This window comes from Fulvia fulva, chromosome 7, assembly GCF_020509005.1.
Source record: "Fulvia fulva chromosome 7, complete sequence".
NCBI classification, from domain to species: domain Eukaryota; kingdom Fungi; phylum Ascomycota; class Dothideomycetes; order Mycosphaerellales; family Mycosphaerellaceae; genus Fulvia; species Fulvia fulva.
In genome coordinates, this window is record NC_063018.1 from 2,466,275 (window position 1) to 2,487,165 (window position 20,891).

Consider the following 20,891-nt stretch of genomic DNA (forward strand, 5'->3'; position numbering starts at 1 on the left):
GATATATATAGAGGATCTAGAACGAGCGCTAGGAACAAGGCGAAAGGTATCTAAACGGGTAACTACTACGGCGACGAACGTATCGAAGGGAGGACGAGGTAGTAGCGAAGATAGGACCTATTAGCCGAAATCGAGTAATACTCTTTCGAGCCCTTACCCGCCCGTAGGCTATAGTCGCGATACTACTCCGCTTAGAATAAATCGGCTTTAAGGACTACCTATACCGCCGTAAGGTACTAGGTATCGATAGTAATCTATATAAGTACGGACGCGTGTAAACGCTTAAATATAGATAGATATATTATTTATTAAGCTATTATAGTACCTCCTAGCCTATATAGCTATTCTACGTACTTCTGTCTAACGAAGGGGAAACCGCTCGCGGTGAAAACCCCTCTCCTCTCCTATACTACTATTGTCCGTTATTTACCTTCCCGCTTTCCTTATAGAGGGTATACTAGTATTATAGGCCTACCCTAATAACTACCTTATCTACATCCCCTTAGTCTCCCTCCTCTTCTCTATCTACTCCTCCGTCTCGTTAGCTAGTTTAAACTAGGTGAGGTATCCTTGTCTTAGGACCTAATATACTATCCTCTATACGTCGCTCTTATTCGTAACGATCGACTAGTAGTCGCGTCTAGCTACTCTCGCTCTCTATATACTCCGCCCTTCTACCTACTATAGGTACCGTACGACTATATATTCCGGGTTCTACGACGGGTAGCTACACTTATACGCTAGGTTGTCTATATCTAGGACGTTCCTCCTATATAAGTAAGCCCTAAGCCCGATATATTTAGACGAGATTTAGATTATTACGCTTACTTCTACCCTTATAAGGTCGCGGTATAGGAGGTAGTTATGTCTCTAGAAGGTTCGTAGGGCTAGGGGGCCTGTTCTTACTAGCGGGTTACGCTAAAATATATCGTACTATTCTACCCGCGCCTCGTAGAAGCTCGGTAGGTAATACGCCTTAAAACCGGGGTAACAAACTTCTAGTATATAATAAATATAGCGAACGGGATACGAGCGGCGGCGAGGATAGTAATACGGACTAGCCTACTCTAATAGTTCTAAATAGCGAGAAAGATAGTAGTAAGGGCGGGAGAGGTAGGCTAGGAAGAAGAACTCTAGGAAGCCTATAAGGGCGTCCGGCCTACTAATTTAGTAGGGCGCCGACAATAGTACTTACGACCCCGCGAGAGAGTAGACTATAGCCCGCGGCGACCCCGACCGCGATAGTAGCTATAAAGGGAGGACTAACCTAGAGCGACTAACGAGTTAGCGGTTTAGCGACTTAAGCTCCGCCTAACGGGCGACCGGCTAACGGTAGACGAGTCGGTTAGCTACTAATACTTTCTCTTAGTACTAGGTAGATTAGTACTCCGGGGCGGCTAACCGCTTAAGAGCTCACCGCTTCTAGTATAATAGATCGACTAATAAGTAATAGAGAGAACTTACTAATCCCCGAAGAGGGTTTTACTCCGTACGACGGTTTTCCCCTCTCTTATCCTTAATAGCCCCTAGCCTCGTAGACTATTTAGTAGCTATATAGGCATTATATATTTATTATTATTATTATTATTATATTAATTAAGATATACTCGCTAAGCTATATAGGATAGGTAGTTACTACGCCTAGGTTTAGTAGGCTAACGAGTATAGACGGACGTACTAGATTAAGTTCGAGAATACTAACTAATTTATATCTAATTAGTAAGTTATAGTAAGGTCACCGGACGTTTTTAGCTTTATAAATAAGAAGGCGGTACTACTTTATAAATATCTATCTATAACGGCTTATCTTAATTAACGTACTTTACTACTAAGCGGGCTATACTACCGAGCGGGCCACTTTTACTAAGAACTGTACTACTTCTATAGATATAGCTATATAACTACTATTATAGCGTATATTGTCTTTAAACGAGGCTAAACTGACCTTAGCTGTCTAGGCTACGAAACGCGACGCGATAATTACGAATCGACTTACTATTAAGGTATACGACGCGTCTCGAACTATACTAGGGTATCGATTGAATAGACGACCTCCTCGGGGTGACTACGAGCCTAATTCGAACAAGCTTATAGAGCTAGAAGAGAGGGTAATACTTAAGTATATACTCGAGCTAGATCCTAGAGGTTTTCCGCTATAAAAGGCTAGTGTACGAGTAATAGCCGATTTATTACTATAAGAGAAGGGTCCTAAGCCCGCTAGTCTTAATTAGATAGACAGGTTTATTAGGCGGTATCGTGAGCTAAAGGTTTATATAACACGTAGATACAATCGTTAGCGAGCCCTAATAGAAGATCTAGACGTTATCGAGAAGTAGTTTTTACTTATACGTAATACAAAGGAGAAGTATAGTATCCTTAACTAGGGCACCTATAGCTTCGACGAGATAGGGTTTATAATAGGTGTTATTACGTCTTAGAGCGTCGTTACGGGTTTAGAAAGGCGTAGTAGAAAGAGGAAGGTCGTTTAATAGGGTAATAGAGAGGGAGTAGAGAGATAGCGTATTAGATAGCTCTTATATAAAGCGAGATTAGTAAGCTACATAAGTCTAACGAGGCCCTTATATAGCGGAAAGTACGAAAGCGTAAGTATATCTAGTCTAGAGGGTCTCTAACCTTCGATAAGGCGTCGTAATTAATATCTCTAGAGGATACTAGGAGGTAGGAAGTAAGTAGAGAGTCGCTAGATAGTGTTCGGCTAGTACTAAGGCTACGACGCTATAAGCGATATAGCGAGTCGGGGTATAACGTACGTACCTATTAAGTAGACTTACTAGAAAGCGAAGAATCTAAAGAGGAATTGTCCTCCTAGTAACGATTCTGTAGGATGTCGTTATATTAAGATACCGTCGTAATTAAAGTAGAAGTAGTATAGTTCTTAGTAAAAGTAGCCCGCTCGGTAGTATAGCCCGCTCGGTAGTAAAGTACGTTAGTTTTAGTAAAGTATTATCGTCGCTAAAGCTTATATCTCTAGCTTAGCGCCGGGTTTTAGCGGAGTCTAGAAGCTAAACTTAGGGATTTAAGGCTATATTCGGAAGCTATTAATACTACTATACCGTAATAATATAGTAATATAAAACATAATTATTCTATATTTGCGATGCTATTCCAAGCAATTTGAGCTATATAACGTGTATTTTTGAGCGTGTATAGCAATTAATATAAGCCAGTAACACTATGTGTCACAAATCTATGCCGGGGTGCGGTGACCGCCGGGGTGCGGAGAAGTGGCTGGCTCGGACGAATTGTTCTGAGCACAAATCTCTCCGGTACCTTTGTACCCTTACTGGAATGCAGAAGGATTATGCAATCAAGCCCTACCGTGCACATCTCTGCGAGCTGCAAGGTGCTATTGTGGTGGGCGGTGTTGAGCATGTCGTGCGATGTGAGATGATGGATGCTGCGAATGTTAATTAATAGAGAGTGAAATGTGGAAGTGGGAGAATGTGTGATGGTTTGGAATGTTTTGATTGTTGTTTACTAAATTTCCATCGTATCGTTCCATATAGCTGAAGCGTTCATCAACCTGTGTCAAATGCCAGGGAGAACAGCTCCGCAACCACCATTGTATACATAGTCCTGAGATGAGTATCGCACACAAGTTCGTCCATTCACATAAAACTCCTCGCTCAGAAGTAATGCTCGCTCGCTCAAACGCTATCACAACGACAAAATGCTTCAAAGACCGATCAGCAGGCTGCTACCAGCGGTTGCTGAGGTTGTGACATGATGTAGTCTTCGATGCCTTGTTGTGACTTGATGTCGTAGAAGGCTGTCGTTGTGATTGCTTCTCGTTCCTTCTCGCTGAGCTCGAATGTGGGTTGCTCTGGCGATGCTGGCATTGATTCATCGTCTGACTCCGAGTCTGAGTCCTCGATTAATGAAGGACAGTGACTCGCTGGTGGAGAGTGTTGTGATGCCACGCGAGTGAGTGTGAGCTCATCATCAAAATCGTCGTCTTCATACTCGGCGTCGAGTTCGATTTCTTGGGACGTGATCTCCACTGGAGGTGAGCGCATTTTGCGAAGTGGGATGTTGAACATCTCGATCTCCTCATCTTCGTCGTACAGCTCGGAGCCGTCATCGCTATCCATATCGCTATCCTCCTCGTCGTCTTCCTCTGCGATCGAATCTATCCACTGAACGTGTCGTTCTTGTGGCTTCGATGCTGTCTTTACGGATTGGTTGAACCATGCTTCCTGTTCCCTCTCTGCATCGGCGAGCTCGACCATCAGGGTGTCAAGGAGGTTGGCGTGGCCGACCAGGAGCCTCAGGTTGTGGTCTGATCGTTGTGCTTCGCGGCCAAGCTTCGTTCGTGCAGTCGAAGCAACATAGTATGTTTGAGTGAGAGACATCTTCTGCTTCTTGGCGGGTGGCAGCGACGGAGATGTGGTTTGGTAGACAGCCTTTGCTGGTACTGGTCCGTAGCTGGACTGGATCCTCAGGTGAGAAGTCATCGTGGTTATATGGGTTACGTGACTCAGATGTAGGTGTGAGTCTGGTATGGCGAATAGTTCTGCCTGAGTCACCCCGGCCAACAAGGGTCTAAGGCGTTGTTTAGGTTGATGAAGAAGGCTTTGTCGATTGTTGGGGACGTTGAAGAGTCTTGATGTGCTTCTTTGTGTGTTGGATTGTTATTGAGTCGATGTCTGGATGAAGGGAACCTGATACTGGGCGGGAATCAAGGCATTATTTGTGCGAGCAACCTGTTACCTGACGGAGCCATCGGCCTTACGAATCCAAGCTTGACTGCGTTCTTCCGCAGCCCGCGGGCCCTGGCAACAGCTCGACCGCCTGAAACCCCTGCAAAGGATCATGCATTAAAGGCCACAAGGGTGGGTCCACGGATCTAAGCATGAACCACAGCGATTGGTCCGTCCAGTCTTTGCTTCCTGGTCCGGTAGAGCGGTGTTCGCTCGCTCGCGAGGGCAGATTACTGTACACTGCCACGGACGTACCGTTCCTCCTTCGAGTCACCATCACGACTTCCCAATGCGGTATTCAGTGCTCTCGTAATGCGCAGCTGCTTTCCAATGCACGACTGCTACCAGAACTGGCGTTGGAATCATTCTCTGTGTCGTGACCCAGTTTGAATCACCCCACACAGGGCCCACTGAACCATGTGTCTTGGCTGGCAGAACGCAAGAGCCAAGAGCCTGTGTCCTCTGGCGCTGCGTAATTGCGCAAGGACTCCTAGGCCGCAGAATTGTTGTTGTTGCGTCCCAAGGCTCCCACATACGTGGGGACTAGTCATCAGGCAACCGCAATCAAACTGTAGCGTTCGTTCGGTGTGCGCATTCGCATGTCGCAACGAACACGATCGGCCATTGGCTTCACCGTTATTCAGCACTTCGGCGAGCTGTGCACGTGTGGCTTGTCATCTCCAGGGCTGATCAGCGTACAGGGTGTATCGTGTATACGTGGATAGTGCCCATGGCGCTATCCCTCTTTCTAGGCACCCTAGGCCTATTTGAGTAGTAATTTCCGGTGACGCTCCCTGAACATCGAGGCTCGTTTATAGGCTATAGCTTTACGTATATTTATTATAGAATTAAGGTATTATTAGCTAGTACTTATTAAGCTCTAATATATATTATTAGGATCCCGCGTTCTTCTACCTTATTTTTTAATTACTATTAACTCTATTAAACGGTTACCCTCGGAGGGTATTAGATCTTAAAATATACTACCTCTAAGAGTAATAGATATATTGATTACGATATAGAAGGTATTAGTAAGCTCTAAGAATAATAGAGGTAGTATTCCTAATAATATAGCCGGAGGCCAATAGAAGAGTCGATAATATTAAAGAAGGAGGTATTAGAGGTTATTATAAAAGCTATCTTAGACCCTAAATTAAGTTATATAACTTTATACTCTAGCGCGAATTACTCGCTCTACTTACTTTATAAGCTCGCTTCCTCTATATACCTCTTAGACTTGTACCTTACTACTTTATAGATAGCCTTAGATATATACTACTACTAATATTCCTCGACTTTTATATAGAGTAACGCGGTAGAATATTCAAGAGGCTATTAACGAGGACTATCTACTCGATAGCCTTTATTAAGACGAGTAATCTACTTAAGTAGTAGCGACCCGCCTACGCTAGCGGCGGCGTAATCGTAGTATAAAGAACCCTAAAACTAAGGTTCCGTTCCCCTAACTATAGACCCTAGAATTACGGAGTTACGGAGGATAACTACCTAATTAGGAAGCGTAGACCTTACCCTATATAGTAGCGGAGGATAGTAACTAACGAGAGCTATAGCCTTACGAACATTTAGTACTAAGAGCTAAACCGGAGAACAAACTAAGGAAGAACCTAAGATATAAGCTAAGGCCTACTATATAGAAAGTAGAGGCTAACGATAAATAATATAGCGTAGACGACCCTATATACGGAGGCGGAAAACTTACTAGGGGATAACGAACACCTAGCCCGGGTATATAAGAACACTATAGTATAGCTACTAGGAGCGCTAAAAGCGCTATTATACCAAATCCCGAAGATAATCTAATAAGTAATATAGAAGGTAGCCTAGAGAATAACTATATAGATAATAGTAGTAGTAGGTAAGAATTAACCCCCTATAAAGGTAAGTAATACGGTACGCCTATATATTACTAATCCGGTAGAGAAACAAGAAATCGTAGCCTTAATAAGTAAGGGGATTATCGATAGAATCGGCTAAAAGGAGGTAGATAGAGCGAAGGTAGAGGCAATAGGCGTAGTAAGACTCTTTACCGTATAAGAGTCTAATAGACAAAAACTAGAGACCTATAAGGAGTAGACTACTAAAGTCATAAAGTCGGTACGAGTCTCCTACTAATAGTATACCGTTATTACCTACGGGGTCCCTAGGACATTTAAGGTCGAAGACCTTCTCTAACTCTAAGTATAGAACTAGAATATATCCCTAGGAGTACGACTAACGAAGGCGATATAGTTATATAAGATAGTAGACCGAGAGAAGATATATTTATCGCTTATTATCTAGGTAGAGACAGCGGAACAAGCTAACTAGATACTAGATAATAGGCTATTCTAGAACTACGAGAGAATAGACACGGGGATCTATCAGAGTAGCTATAGGGTACTATAATACTTCTAACACTAATAGTACGGTTATATAGCCCTAAAATATAGGGAGAAGACCCTAAGGTACCCTTACTACGTAGGCATATACTAGGGAAGGGAATGTCTAAAAAAGGAGAGTAGGTATATATACTACGGTAAAAGGTACCTAGTGTATTTAAACTAATACCTAGCTATAATAGTAGTATAAGAACGAGCGAGACAAGTAAGGATCTCTATACTAGCTAGGTACCCCTAACGATAGTAGGAGGGACCTACCGTATATAAGGGCTTCGAGCCGAGTAAGAGGAAGAGGGTAGAAGAAACGAATAAGGGAACCTAAGCTTAAACGTATCTACCTCCCGGTAGGCCTAGACACCTTAACCGGGCTACTAACAAACTAGGCTAAATACAAATCTTTAGGGCGCCCTAGCGGTCCTAGGGCTAGCCGGATAGCGGGAAATAGACTTAGGAGATATAGTAGGTTAGTACGGAAATAGACCTTACGGATAACAAATAATACTATACTACGATATTACTATTATATAGTATAACGTAAACAAAAGTAGGGATAAGGTCTAGCGTCACTTTCTATAAGAGCTAGACCCGCTACGGTATTACGTTATTACGGTATAGGAACTATAGATCAACTCCTACGTAGGACTCCTAGCTACTTATAATAACCGGAGATACTATACCGTAATCGCGGGCGAACGAGGCGTTATCCCGAGGATATATATACGTAAGTAAGACTATAGACCTTAAGTCGTAGAAGGTTATACTACCGTAGTAGGGTAACCTAGGAGATATAACATTAATCTAGATCGATACGATATAAGGCTCTATCTAGATCTATAACGTCTATAACCCGCTACCGTAGGGTCGAACGAGTAGGGAACTAGGAACCCTCGCCTACCTAGAGCGGACTCTAAGCTAAGACACGAAGTAAGTACTCCTTAGTAACTTTAATCTCTACTACCTATAGTAGAGACTCGACTTTACTCCCCCGTACGCGATTTTAGGGGGGAAGCTACTAGATATAACCGTATACTACGGAATGGCCCTAGTAACCCTAAAGGGAATAGAGATGTAGAAGGCCCGTATAAGTATAAGTATAATCGACCTATACTTTATATTACGAGAACTTAAAGAGAGACTAGTCTAATACCGACCGAACTACGCGCTAGAGGCCTCCTTAGACTATATCCCTATTTAAACTACGCTAGAGCTAAAGACGATAGAGGAGCTAGTAAGCGAACTACGCCGTAACTAGAAGAGGGTACGCTAGGACGATATAAGAGACTTCCTAATAGTAAACCTACCGTAGTATAGGGAACTCGAGACAATAGCTTAGCTAGATCAAGTGGCGGAATAGGTTACCTCGGTTATATAGTAAGTAGCGGAATAATATATACCGTTACTCCGGCTCTTAACGTAGTAGAAGGCCTTCTAGAACCCTAAATACTCTATAAAGGTAAAGGAGGCTAGAAGGGCAAGGTAATAGTAGACGAAGGGACATATCTAGGAGACGTAGGAGCAATAATATCGCGCGATACAAGAGAAGAAGGCATAGATAAGACGCGATAAGCTATAGGACTAGAGAGCAACGATCGGGCTCGTTATAGAAAACCCGGAATAGATATAGAGACTAGCTAAATAGGTACGACTACCTAAAGAGTAACGAACCTATTACTTCCCTCTAATCGTAGACCGCGAAGGGATTGCCTAGACTACGCCCTAGGGTAAGGCAAAAGTATTAGCCGACTATTTCTTTTTGACGTAAGTAGAGATAGACCTTACGGATATCGACCCGAGTATATACTTAGAACCCCTAGATATAGATTAGGCAGTTGGCTCTAATATAGTAATAGGAGTTAAAATTAAGCTAAAAGGACGAAAAGCCCTAGGCCTAGATAGGATACTAAACCTACTACTAAAAGAGTATAGAGAAGAGATCGCGCCGAGCCTTATAAACCTATTTACCGCGTACCTACGGCTAGAGTATCACCCGAAGCCGTATAGAGAGTCTATAACAGTAGTACTACGTAAGCTATAGAAGGAGGACTATACTTAGCTCAAATCGTATAGACTAATCGTACTCCTAAATACGATAGAGAAGGTCCTAGAGAAGATAGTAGCCTAGAGACTTACGTAGCTAGCCGAGGATAACTACGTACTCCTAGTAATATAGATATAGGGAAGAAGCTAGCGATTAATACTAATAGTAATAGAGCTAATTACGGAGCGAATTTAGACCCTCTAGTACTACGGTAGGAACCGAGCGGCGTCCTTACTATCCCTTAATATTGTAAGAGCCTTTGATAACGTCTTATACTAAAGGCTAATATATATCCTATAATAGAAGGGCATCTCCTAGTAGGTAACGAAGTTTGTCTACTCCTTTCTCTAGGAACGGACGATATACCTAGTCCTAGGGAGGTATACGTCCGACCCGGTAAAGGTAGAGGCTAGAATACCTTAGAAATCTACTCTCTCCCCTATCCTATTTCTAATATTTATGTCTAATCTAATCCCCCTACTTACCTCTCTATAAACCTTAGTATTGGGATTTATAGACAATATAAACATTCTAGCCTAGTTAGACTCGATAGAGGAGAACTATCGCCTCCTTAAAGATAGATATAAGAAATATAAGGAGTAGGTAAAGAAGTATAGTACCCGGTTCGCCCCTAAAAAGTACTAGCTTATACACTTTAGTAAAGTAAGAATATACTATAATATAAAGGCCGCGGTAAGAGTCTAAGGCTACGAGACTAAGCTATTAGCGGACCTACGAGTACTAGGGATCTAGCTCGACCCAAAGCTAAGCTAGAATATATAGATTAAGAAAGCCTAGAGTCGAGCGTAAGTTAATAAAGCCTTAATAAAGAGGCTTACGGCGTCTATATAGGGAGTAATAATCGATAAGGCAAGGGTAATATATAAGGCGATTATTAAACTAGCTATATTATACGGGGCATAGATCTCGGGGATAGGAAACGTAGGTAAGCCGATCCCGAAACGGATAGAGCAACCCCTAAATAGGATATAGGGAGGTAACCTACGTAGAATACTAGGGGTATATAAGATAACGTTAATAAGTACGGTAGAAATAGAGACGGGAACACTACTAATAGGCTAATATATCCGGGGAATAAGAATTTAATACGCGGTAAAGACGACAGATTACCTAGTATAAACTACGATCTAGGAGGTAAAGAATAAGATAGAAAGCCGCTACCGGAGAGGGGCCGGACATTAGACAAGCTAAAAAGAGGATGACCTTACTACCTTTACGGCCATATAGATAAGTACCGAATAGCTAGTACGAAAAGAGGAGGAGCGTAGGGCTCGCTAGGCCGGCGGGAGCAAGGCTAAGACCTAAAGCCTAGCGGAATAGATAGCGAGCTACCTATAGGAGTAGGACTAGAAAAGAAAGCCCCCTAAGATAATAGGCCCGATAGTACTACGAGCCTTCTAGAGAAATAACTACTAGCTATATAGGGACCTAATAAGGGCTAAAGTAAGTATAGCTACCTATTATAAAACCTAGAATATATACTACTACGATACCTATAGTAGGCGAGTAGTAGAGGAAATTAGAGGTACTAAGCGGAGAGGAGAGACTATAAGTCAATTATTAGGGACAAAGGTAACATTCGCTAGATCTCTCGGTAGATTTATAGTAGGAATACCTCTAGTAGTTTAGTATAGCTAGCGAGACGGAGGAGTAGATAGATAAGAGGCAGAAGTTAGAGGGGTTATAGATAGGGTTGTTATTAGGGCAGGCCTATAACACTAGCGTACCCTTAATAAGGGAAATTTAAGACGAGAATAAGGGGGAAAAGACAGGCGGGAAGGAGGAAGGGTTTTTATTAATACGGTTTCCCCTCTATATATATAAAAATAAGATAATATAGCTATATAGGCTAAAGGGCACTATAATAGCTTAATGAAATATCTATCTATCTATATAAGTTCTCTCTATTATTATATAAGGGCTAGATAAAGTACTATTACTACCTTACTAAGCCTTACCTCGTCGTCCTTTCGAGAGCGCCTTCCTATAGCGGACGACGTAAGTACCTTCTTATAAAGGGAAACTAAGTCTCTCGAACTATAGAGCTAGAAGGGTCGTCGATCCTCTTCTTCTACTCTCTCTTAGATTTATACTTCTACGTACGATAAAGTAAAGCGACGCCTATTCCTACGACCTACTACGACGCGATAATAGCCCCGAGAATATAAAGATATAAACGAGGTACGTACAAAATCTATATATAAGAGCTCTAGAACTAAAGAAAGAGACGATCTTTTTTACTCGAATAATAACGGCGTCTTCTAGAGTAAAATAATAAATTAAAAGGCCTCCGTCCTTATAGAAATAAGCGAAGAGTAGTACCCGTAGCTCGAGAAATGACTTATTCGCTATCGTTACGATATTATCGTAGTATCGTAGTCGTCGTAGTATTATAGTCGTCGTAGTATTGTAGTTATTGAATATACTCTCGTCGTAATATCCTTACGTACTTAGAATAGAATTTACCGCGCTAGAGTAGATAGTAAGTAAGCTACTCCTAAATTTCTAAGTTCTTCTTAACTAATTAGACGGTAGCTCGAATTTATTAGCGATAGCTTTTATTCTAAAGCCCCCTTCCTAAGTACGGACCCTCGAAGAAGTAATAGATAATAGATTCTAATTATTATTCTCGCTACGGGAGCTTTATAGATATACTCCGTTTACTCCGGCCCGTAAGCTCGCCTCGTTTACTTATATATACTCTTTAATCTACCCTTCGCTTAATAAACTACGTTTACGGTAAAACTAGAACTAAGAGAGGCTTTTACGGAAGAAAACCGCGTAAACTACGAGGCTAGAACTAAGAGAGGAACTCTAGAGCCTAGGAAGAGAAATATTCGAGAGAGGTCGGTTCTCTCTTATTTATCTCTCTTACTAGAGCTATATAATACGAGAAGCTACGACCGGTACTAGCAATACCGAAGGAGAAATAGAGAGGACGGGTATTTTAGGATTTCGCTTCTTTATAATTTATATACGACGGGGCTATCCGGCGTAGCGGAGAAGGACGGGAAATCCGGACGTAATTTTTACTTTCTAGAGTAGAAGCTTACGTAAACTACAATACGATAACTCGATAACTAGAAAATAGGGCGTAAAAGGAGTACGAGCTATACGCCGGGACTCGTAGGGCGGAAAGGCTCTAGTTATATCGTAAAGAATAAACTCTTTCTATACTTTCGAGAGATTTTTCTAGTCGGAGGGCTCTTCCTCTCGTCTCGACTTTTAGTCTTATTATAAGACTCGTATTATATAGTCTAGGACTTAAATAGTACTATTACGAGATAGCTCTTTTACTTACTACCCCGTAATACTTTAACGCTGTCGGCCGCGTCTCTACGCGCTAGCGTCCTTCCGATTCCTTTATCTATCTAACTTTCCTTAGACCTCTTAGATAGCTCGCGTAACTATATAGATAGATAGATTATTCATTTGCCTGTTTTAGTGCCCTATAGCCTATACAGGTCTCTCGCTATTTAGGTCTATTTGTGTAGGTAGGAAACCCGATTAACGGATGAAAACCTCCTCGTCTTTGCCCTCCTCGTTCTTTCCTGTCTTGTCCTTTCGTTCTCCTTCCTTTAGGGTACGCTAGTGTTATAGTTGTTACCCTATAACTACCTTGCCCGTAACCCTAGTAATGTCCTCCTCTCGATTCCCTTTCTCCCTTCTGTTTCCCCGGCTCTTCTCTCTCTCTCCCTCCTCTCTATCCACCTTTCCGTTTCTACTGCTAGGGAGAATTGCTCTAGGTAGTCCTTGTTAAGGATCTATCTTGTCACTCTCCTTATATCTTGTCTGTCCTAGATGATAGCCTAGTATTGCCTGTCTCTTGCCTTCGCCCTCCACTAGCTTCTCCCTTTTACCTACTTAGTACAGTTCAGCACTATATACTCCGGGTTTTGGGATAGGTAGCTATAGGGGCAACGTTTAGAATCGTATCCTAGGACTCTTCTTTAGTACAAGTATGCTCTTAGCCTAATGTGCTTAGAGCGAATCTGGATAGCTATGCTTGCTTCCGCCCTCTTCAGGTCTTTGTAGATAAGGTAGTTATACCTCCCGAAGGTCCTGGCCGCTAGTAGGGCTCCTAGCCTTACCGGTTTTTGGTTCTAACGCGTTTCCTATAGGTGACCTACGATCCTTTCTGCTTGGCTTTACTTCTTTTTCCCTTTGTCCCCTATGTTAGCTTGCTCCCTTAGAGCTTCTCTCTGTTCAAGGGCTACTAGGATTTCCTATAATGTTTTTAGGTCTGCTTCCTTCTATAGGATCATGTGTAGCCGGTTAGGTCTTCTCCTCCTCTCCTACTAGGTTCTTATCCTTTAAGTAGCTGCTTAGATAGTTCCCTAGGCTAGGTATGCTGATGTCTTCTCTACGTATTAACACCTTATGCCCTAGAGGTACTCCCTGATAGGGGCTGTACCTGATTCCATTTCTATTGTCCTATAAGGGGTTGGCTTATATGCCCCTAGTACTCTCTTTAGGCAGGCTGCCTACGCTCTATTAAGGGGGTCCTTAATTCTCTTCGGGATGTGTTTTTCCGCTACCCAAATTGCTGCTCTATATAGCATTACGGGCTTGACAATGGCCTTATACATAGTCTAGGCCTTTGTGAAGGTCGCCCCCTAGGTTGACGTAGTGAGTCTCTCGATTGATTGTCTATTAGTGTCCGCTCTCGCTTGCGCCTTCTTTACTTGTGGTCCCTAGCTAAGTTTCGGGTCTAGCTATATCCTAAGGACTCTAAGTTCCCTTATAGGATAGGTCTCGAACCCCTAGATTTTTACTAGTGCTACTAAGTTGTGTTTTGTCTTTGCCTTACTAAAATGGATAAGTTAGTACTTGTCCGGTACGAATTTTGCCCTATGCTCTCTTGCCCACTTTTCGTATTGTCTATATCTCTCCTCTAGGAGTGCGTAGTTTTCCTCTATAGACCCCGACTACGCTAGGATATTTGTGTTATCTACGAACCCCGATACTAAGGTGTTTGCTGTTTCTAGGAGTGGGGTCAGGTCGGCTATAAAGAGGAGGAACAGAATTGGGGAGAGTGTAGAGCCCTATAGGATGCCCGTGTTCGCAATTGGGGTCTACGGGGCTTTGAAGGACCCTAGGAGGATCTAGGTTGTTCTGTCCTTAAGGAATAACTACACAAAGTATACTATCTAGGCTAGGATGCTTTTTATTCTAAGGATGTGTAGGAGCCTTACGTAGGACACGTTGTCGAAAGCCCCTGATATGTCTAGTGAAAGTAGTGAGGCTACCTTATTGTTACTATAGTGCTAGATATGTCTGATTTGCTCTATGATCAGTTCGACTGCTATGAGGGTAGATCTCTTTTGTCTCCCCCCTATTTACGTTGCCGGGAGGAGGTTGTGTTCTTCTACTATTCCGGTGAGCCTTATAGCTACGACCTTCTCTAGGAGCTTCCCTAGTATATTTAGCAACGCAATTGGTCTGTATGACTTTAACTTAGTATAGTCTTCCTTTTAGGGTTTTACTAGGTAAAGATTAGCGTAAGCACTAGAGTAATAAGGCTACTACTAGCTTTTAGGTAACAGTTAGGGATCTTGTCTAAGCCTAGGGCTTTGTTGCCCTTTAGTTTCTTAATAATGTTTCCGATCTCTATAGCAGACACTTACTAGTTAGCCTCCCTTAGCGGAGGAATGTATGTTCCTAGGATGTTGCTTAGGTCTGCCTCTACCTAAGTCCCGAAGAAGTAGTCTACGAATGCTTTCGCTTTCCCTATCGGAGTGGTTTGCGTTTCCCCGTCTTAGTCCTATATTAAGGGAAACTAGGGCGGGGAGTTTCGTTCCTCGTCTAGTTTCCTAGCCTATTCTACTAGTCTCTAGATTTGTTCCGGGTGTTCTATGATTATCCCTATAGTTGACCTCCACTCCTACGTCTTATCTCTTCTGATCTACGCCTTCTTTGCTTTGTACGCGTTGTTATAGGCTTCCTAGTTTGCTTAGGTGCGCCGTTACTCCTATCTCCTTCTTGCTCTCCTTACCTCCTTGACTTTAGCTATACACTCTAGTGTCTAGTATAGCTTCTAGTATAGCGACCATCTCTTCTTAGGTATATAGGCCTAGGCTGCCCTTTGTATAGCTTCTATTAGCTGCTCCACTGCTTGGTCAATCCCCTCCGTTATATATATGTTATTAATGTTCACCTGTTCTAGTTCGCCTTCTAGCCGCTACTATACTAGTGTCCACTCGGCCTACTTCTAGCAGAGCCTCCTCTCAGGTTCCCTCTCCTCCTTAACTATGAGTTAGATGTCGGTTTGGATTAGATAGTAGTCTAATAAGGACTCTAGTTAGTCATTAACTATGTAGCTTTCTACCCGTCGTGTTAAGGCGTAGGACATAAAGCATAGGTCTAGCGTACTAGAACTGTTGTTTCTAGCCCAAGTTTCTGTTCCCTTTGGCGTGATCAAGTCTATTTGGGCTGTTTCTATCTGACTAATAAGCCTCCCTACTAAGAAGTAGTGTGCTAGGGTGAAGTCCGATCCCTACTTTAGGTAGTAGAGGTTGAAATCTCCTATCACGATGTTATAGTTTTGTTAGTCTATTGCTTCCGGGAGCCTTCCTAGCGTATGTAGTTGTGTACTGCTTCTAGACTCTAGAGGTAGGTTGTATACGCTATAGATCAGGACCTGGCCTTAAGTTGTTTTAAGCTATACTATAGTAATATCCCTATCGGTTCTCGGCTAGGCCTACTAGTCCTCTACTAGTACCTTCTTACTAACATAGATACAAGTTCGTAGGACTCCCTCGGTTCTGTTTATTACTACGTAGTATCTCGGGTCTCGTATAGTTAATAGAATCCTAGAGTATAGGTTGATCTATAGTTCCTATATTGCTATAATGTGGTGTTCCTCCGGGTCTAAGGCTTGTAGAAAGCTCCTTTAGACCTTGTCTTTGCTTCTGTTCACATTATACTAAATGATTAATAGTCTGTTAGTGTGAGGCATTAGGACATGTTTGTGTCTAGGTCCGTTTAGTCTTACTATTAGTCTTGCTATTAGTTTTCCCGTCCCTCCTCCTGTTCTTCCCTTTAGGGTTGGCTCCCTATCATTTGGTTGATTCTCATTTGTCTATTGCTCTGCGCTGCCTTGTATAAGAACGTTAGTCTCCCTATTGCTAGCACTATTTATAGCTCCTCTTATAGCCGGGGTCTCTTATTCGGGTGGGTAGTTCTCTCTAGTTGTTTCTGTTCACCTACTAGGAACCTAGTTAGTGTTGTTACCCTTGCTTCCCGCGCTCTCCACTAGGCTAATAGTCTAACTAGGCATTAGTTTAACTATACCGGGTGTTTTCTCCTATATACTACGTATCTTATGTCCTCCTTCCGTTTTTGGTACTCTTAGGTCGCGTGATCACTAGTATAGTATGAGCAGACTAGTGTGGCTTTATTACACTTTAGGGTAATATGTCCGTACTATTGACAGTTAAAACATTGAAGGATTCTGTAGTTGCTCTAATAGATTTCTATATCCAGCCTCTTAAAGTCCTAGTACAACCCTTGGTCTAAGACCTTGTTCGCTTACTCTAGTGTTACAACCTATAAGATTAGCGAGGAGGCCCTCTTGCCCTCCTCTATCTTCTTCTTAACCCACGCTGTCTTTATGATCTATAGTCCTAGTGCTATTACCTAGTTTTGCCTCTAGAGGTTTGGTGTATCCCTTTATATATCAAAGGTTCGTAGGACCCTATACGCAATTACTATGTACTATTGATAGGAGACTTTCGCTGTGCTCCCGATCTTCAGTGTCCACTACTTGTTTATTTCGAGGGCCTTCTTGTCCTATACGTATGCTATAAACAGCTTGACCCCTTTATTGTCTGCCCTTGCCCCTACTATTCCCTTTACTCCGATCTTCTCGACTATCTCCCTCCCGGTCATCTTTCCTATCTCTTCCTTCTCTTTCTAGTCCGTAATATAGACTCGTAGTACTATACTTTAAGGGGGGGTAGGTTGGCTCGCGATTGTTGCCTAGGTCGTTAGGCCCTAGGTCTATCTCGGGTCTCTTTAAGGGTTGTTTCTTACGTTTCGTGTTACTGCCTCAATTGCTATGTTGATCGTAGTGCTTGTTTGTCGTTTGAGCGCCTTCAGTCCCCCGAGTAGTTCGCTTATTACTCCTTTTAGTGCTCTCTCCGGAAACCTCCCTTCTTCTGCCGCTACTATCTCTTCCGCCTTCTTGTAGAGCGTCCTCTACTCGTCTCCCCCTTACTCTCGGTCGTCTACTACCGTCGTCGTCGCCATTTTTCCAACTCTAACGAAGGAATATATAACCGGTTAATACTTTATAATCCGCGTAACTATATATATCTATCTCTGACCTTACTATAGTTCCTCTCGCCTATAATAAGTACGTTAATAGATTAATTAATTAATTAAGCCTTATCTCGTATTATCCTTACCTACTATTATTGTCTAATATATAACTTCCGTAGACCTTTCTCTTTCCTTCTCTTTCCTTTCCTTATATAAAGCGTAAATTATAAGTCCGATACCCCTAATAATACCTTCTTACGCTATTGTATTATATTCATTTACATCCTAATCTATTAAACTCTTTATCCTAACTCCTTCTCCTTATAATCTAATTAACAACCTACGCCCTTTAACTAAAACTAACTAGTACCTATATAAAGATATCTACTAAGTAATACCTTACCTAGGCCCTCGCTAGCGTCTCTTACGTTACCTACGCTATAAGTATTATATCTCGTTTATTCTTAATCGGACCCCGTTAACTTTTAACTAGGCCCTTACTACTAGTCTTACCTACTAGCGCTACTACTACTACTACGTCTACTACTTAGTATAAGTTAAACGGTCCCCGCTTACTTTTAGTTAGATCCTAATTACTAATTATTATAGGCCTAAATTTACCTATATAGTATACTTTACCTAGACTTAGTCTACTAATTATAACGAAGTTACTACATTATAATAAGGGGGCTTAATCTATAATTTTATTAGTACGTAACTTAAATAAATAGCTAAAAGATTTTAGCTAAGATAATTAGTCTTAGCTCGTATTAAATAGTTTCTCCTATACTATAGAATAGAGGCATATTAATATAGCTAAAGTAAAAATGATGAACGACGGGACAATAGCGTCGTAAAAGTAAAGAGCGCCCTTAACTCGATAGGATAGGGCCCTATTATATATACCGATAATACTATCGAATAGCGGAGGATAAAGAGCGACGCGCGGAGCGACAACGCGGCCGGGATAAGCGGAGGATAGCGACTAACTATTATAACGACTATAGTAACTACAAGCCGCTAACTAAAAGGACTAGTATACGAAATATAGTATAGAAACGGTAGAATATATCGCTATTATATACGAAATTATAGCGACCCTCGTAAACGCTAATCTACCCTACGAACGCGCGATCCGTAGCCTCCTCGAGAGCTTAGCTAAAGTAATCTAGGAGCTACTACGGGCTATAAAGATACTAGCGCTAGTAAAAGACGTAACGAACGCCGACCTCCTACGGGAGATCTAACCGCTTAGAAGAGCTAGGCCGGCGATATATACCTAAGCGGCTATAGTAGCTATAGAGTAACTAACGTACCGCGCTAGGCTAATCTAGCGCGAGGTTATGATATATATTAATAACCCCGAAGAAAGAGAGCGGGTAGCGGTACTCTCGTACTAACGCCTCGTAGAGTAGGTACGCTAGGCTAGTAAATAGGACATTATCGTAGCCTAGAAGCTAAGGAGCGGAGATATACTATATACGCTCGTAACTATAGTAGGGAGACTAACGCTCCTATAGAACGTAGCCTAGGCGGTCGAGATAGTAAATACGAAGAGCGTAATACCGGTCGCGCTAGTATACTAGGTCCTTATATATAGTGCCCTAGTCGACACCTCCCTAGCGGATACTAGCCCGGTAGCGATAGGAGCGGTAATCGCGAAGGATAACTAGGCTACTATCCTAGGCCTCGTTATTATCCGGGCGTACTAGATAAAGAAGCCGGAACGAATAGGGCGGAAATATTCGTCGCTCGTAATCGCGTTTAAGTATAACGGCTAGAGGGCCTAAGCCGTAGAGAAGGGACTAGTCCTTACCTACTCGTACTAATATATAGAGAAGTATAACTATACCTATATAGTAACCTAGTACTTCCGGTACTAGAGATTTAGGTATACTATAAAATACTATCGACGGGAGACCTAGTATAGCTACTACACGATAGCGTATAATATCCGCGACTACCCCTAACCCGAGATAAGTAAGTACGCTAACTACGGTAGAGGCTATAAGGCGTAGATAGGTAAGTATAGAGTAAAGAGGTAGGCGGCGGAGTAGGCGGTAGGAGCGCGCCTAGGCGTACGATAGGTAGGAGGAGAAATAGCGACCGTATTATACTAACCGAGGGTCGATACCGACGGTTTCTAGCTAGTTATAGAAGGGGGTAAGAAGAGGCGACCGAACGGCGATAGACGCCTAGTATATAGAGTAGGTCGACTAGCGCTTACCGACTCCGGGCCTAGGCCCCTAGATAGACGCGCCTCGATACGATAATATTCCGCCCTTACGGAGGTAACGTACCCCTACTAGTAGCCCCGGTAGCGGTAGCGGCCTAACCGCGGAGATATAACGGAGAACTATAGCTAATATAATAGTCTAACTATAAATAATACGCTTACCTAACTAACTATCGTATAGTATAACGCTAATAAGAGTAAGGATAAGGCCTAGAAGCCGCTACTTAGCCTCCTATACTATAGCCGATACTACGTAGTCGCTATCTAGGAATAGTAGACGAACGGGAAGACGATACTTAGAGACCCGAGATACTACCTCGTAGTCTCCGAAGGTAACTAGCCGGTAGTACGGGTCTACTTCTACGTAAGTAAAGAAATCGCGATAATAACGTAGACGACCTATACCTACTCTAGCGACGTAGCTTCGCTATAGCTACGCCTTACTAACGGTAAAATAGTAGTTATCTATAACGCCTATAACTAGTACTCTATACCGGGCTCGATAGAAGACGATAGCTAGTCGGCTACTCTCTACTAGCTCTAAGGAGCCCTCTAAGAGGACGCTAATATATATATCCTAATCGGTTACCTTAACCTCTACTATCCGAGATAGGGAGGGGATAGCGTACTCTCGGCCTATACCGCCGCTAATATACTTATCGGCCTAATAGAAGTATCCGGCCTTAACCTAGTACTCCTAGTAGATATAGTTACGTACTAATAGCAAAATACGACCTAGACGCTTAACCTAACCTTCGCGACCTAATAGTTAGCCTAGCGGATAGTCTTCTACGATACGGACCTAGAACTCGATACCGGCTACCTAGACTATCTTACTATCCGTACGACGTTCGATATAGTATACCTATAAGCGCTACTAGCCCTCGAACCGCGGCCCTAGTAGAAGCGTATAGACTAGAAGGAGGTTAATAAGGCCCTAAAGGAACGAATAACGGCCCTTCTACTACTAATACCCCTCTACTTAGAGGCGGAACTCGACGCGGTAGTAGAGAACCTATAGTAGTATATCGCGGGAGTAATCCGGAATAGGATTTTCTAAGCCCGATACTCTAAGTACGCGTCGCTAGCCTAGTTATAGAAATACGTAGACGTAGTCCGCTCTACGGTAGCGGGGAGGCGCTAGTAGAAGGAGACGAAATAGGACGCTATATACGCCCGATACCGCCGATTAGATAACGAGAAGGGTAGGATTA

General features: G+C 42.6%; 1 protein-coding gene across 1 annotated transcript; it reads right to left on the minus strand.

The window, feature by feature from the left end:
* Window positions 1-3,707: 3,707 nt before the first annotated feature.
* Window positions 3,708-4,475, minus strand: CLAFUR5_10304 (uncharacterized protein; the record flags this gene model as incomplete). Its single annotated transcript, XM_047909452.1, has 1 exon — window positions 3,708-4,475. One exon carries the CDS (start codon window positions 4,473-4,475, stop codon window positions 3,708-3,710), a length of 768 nt encoding a protein of 255 aa, XP_047764501.1.
* Window positions 4,476-20,891: the final 16,416 nt, after the last annotated feature.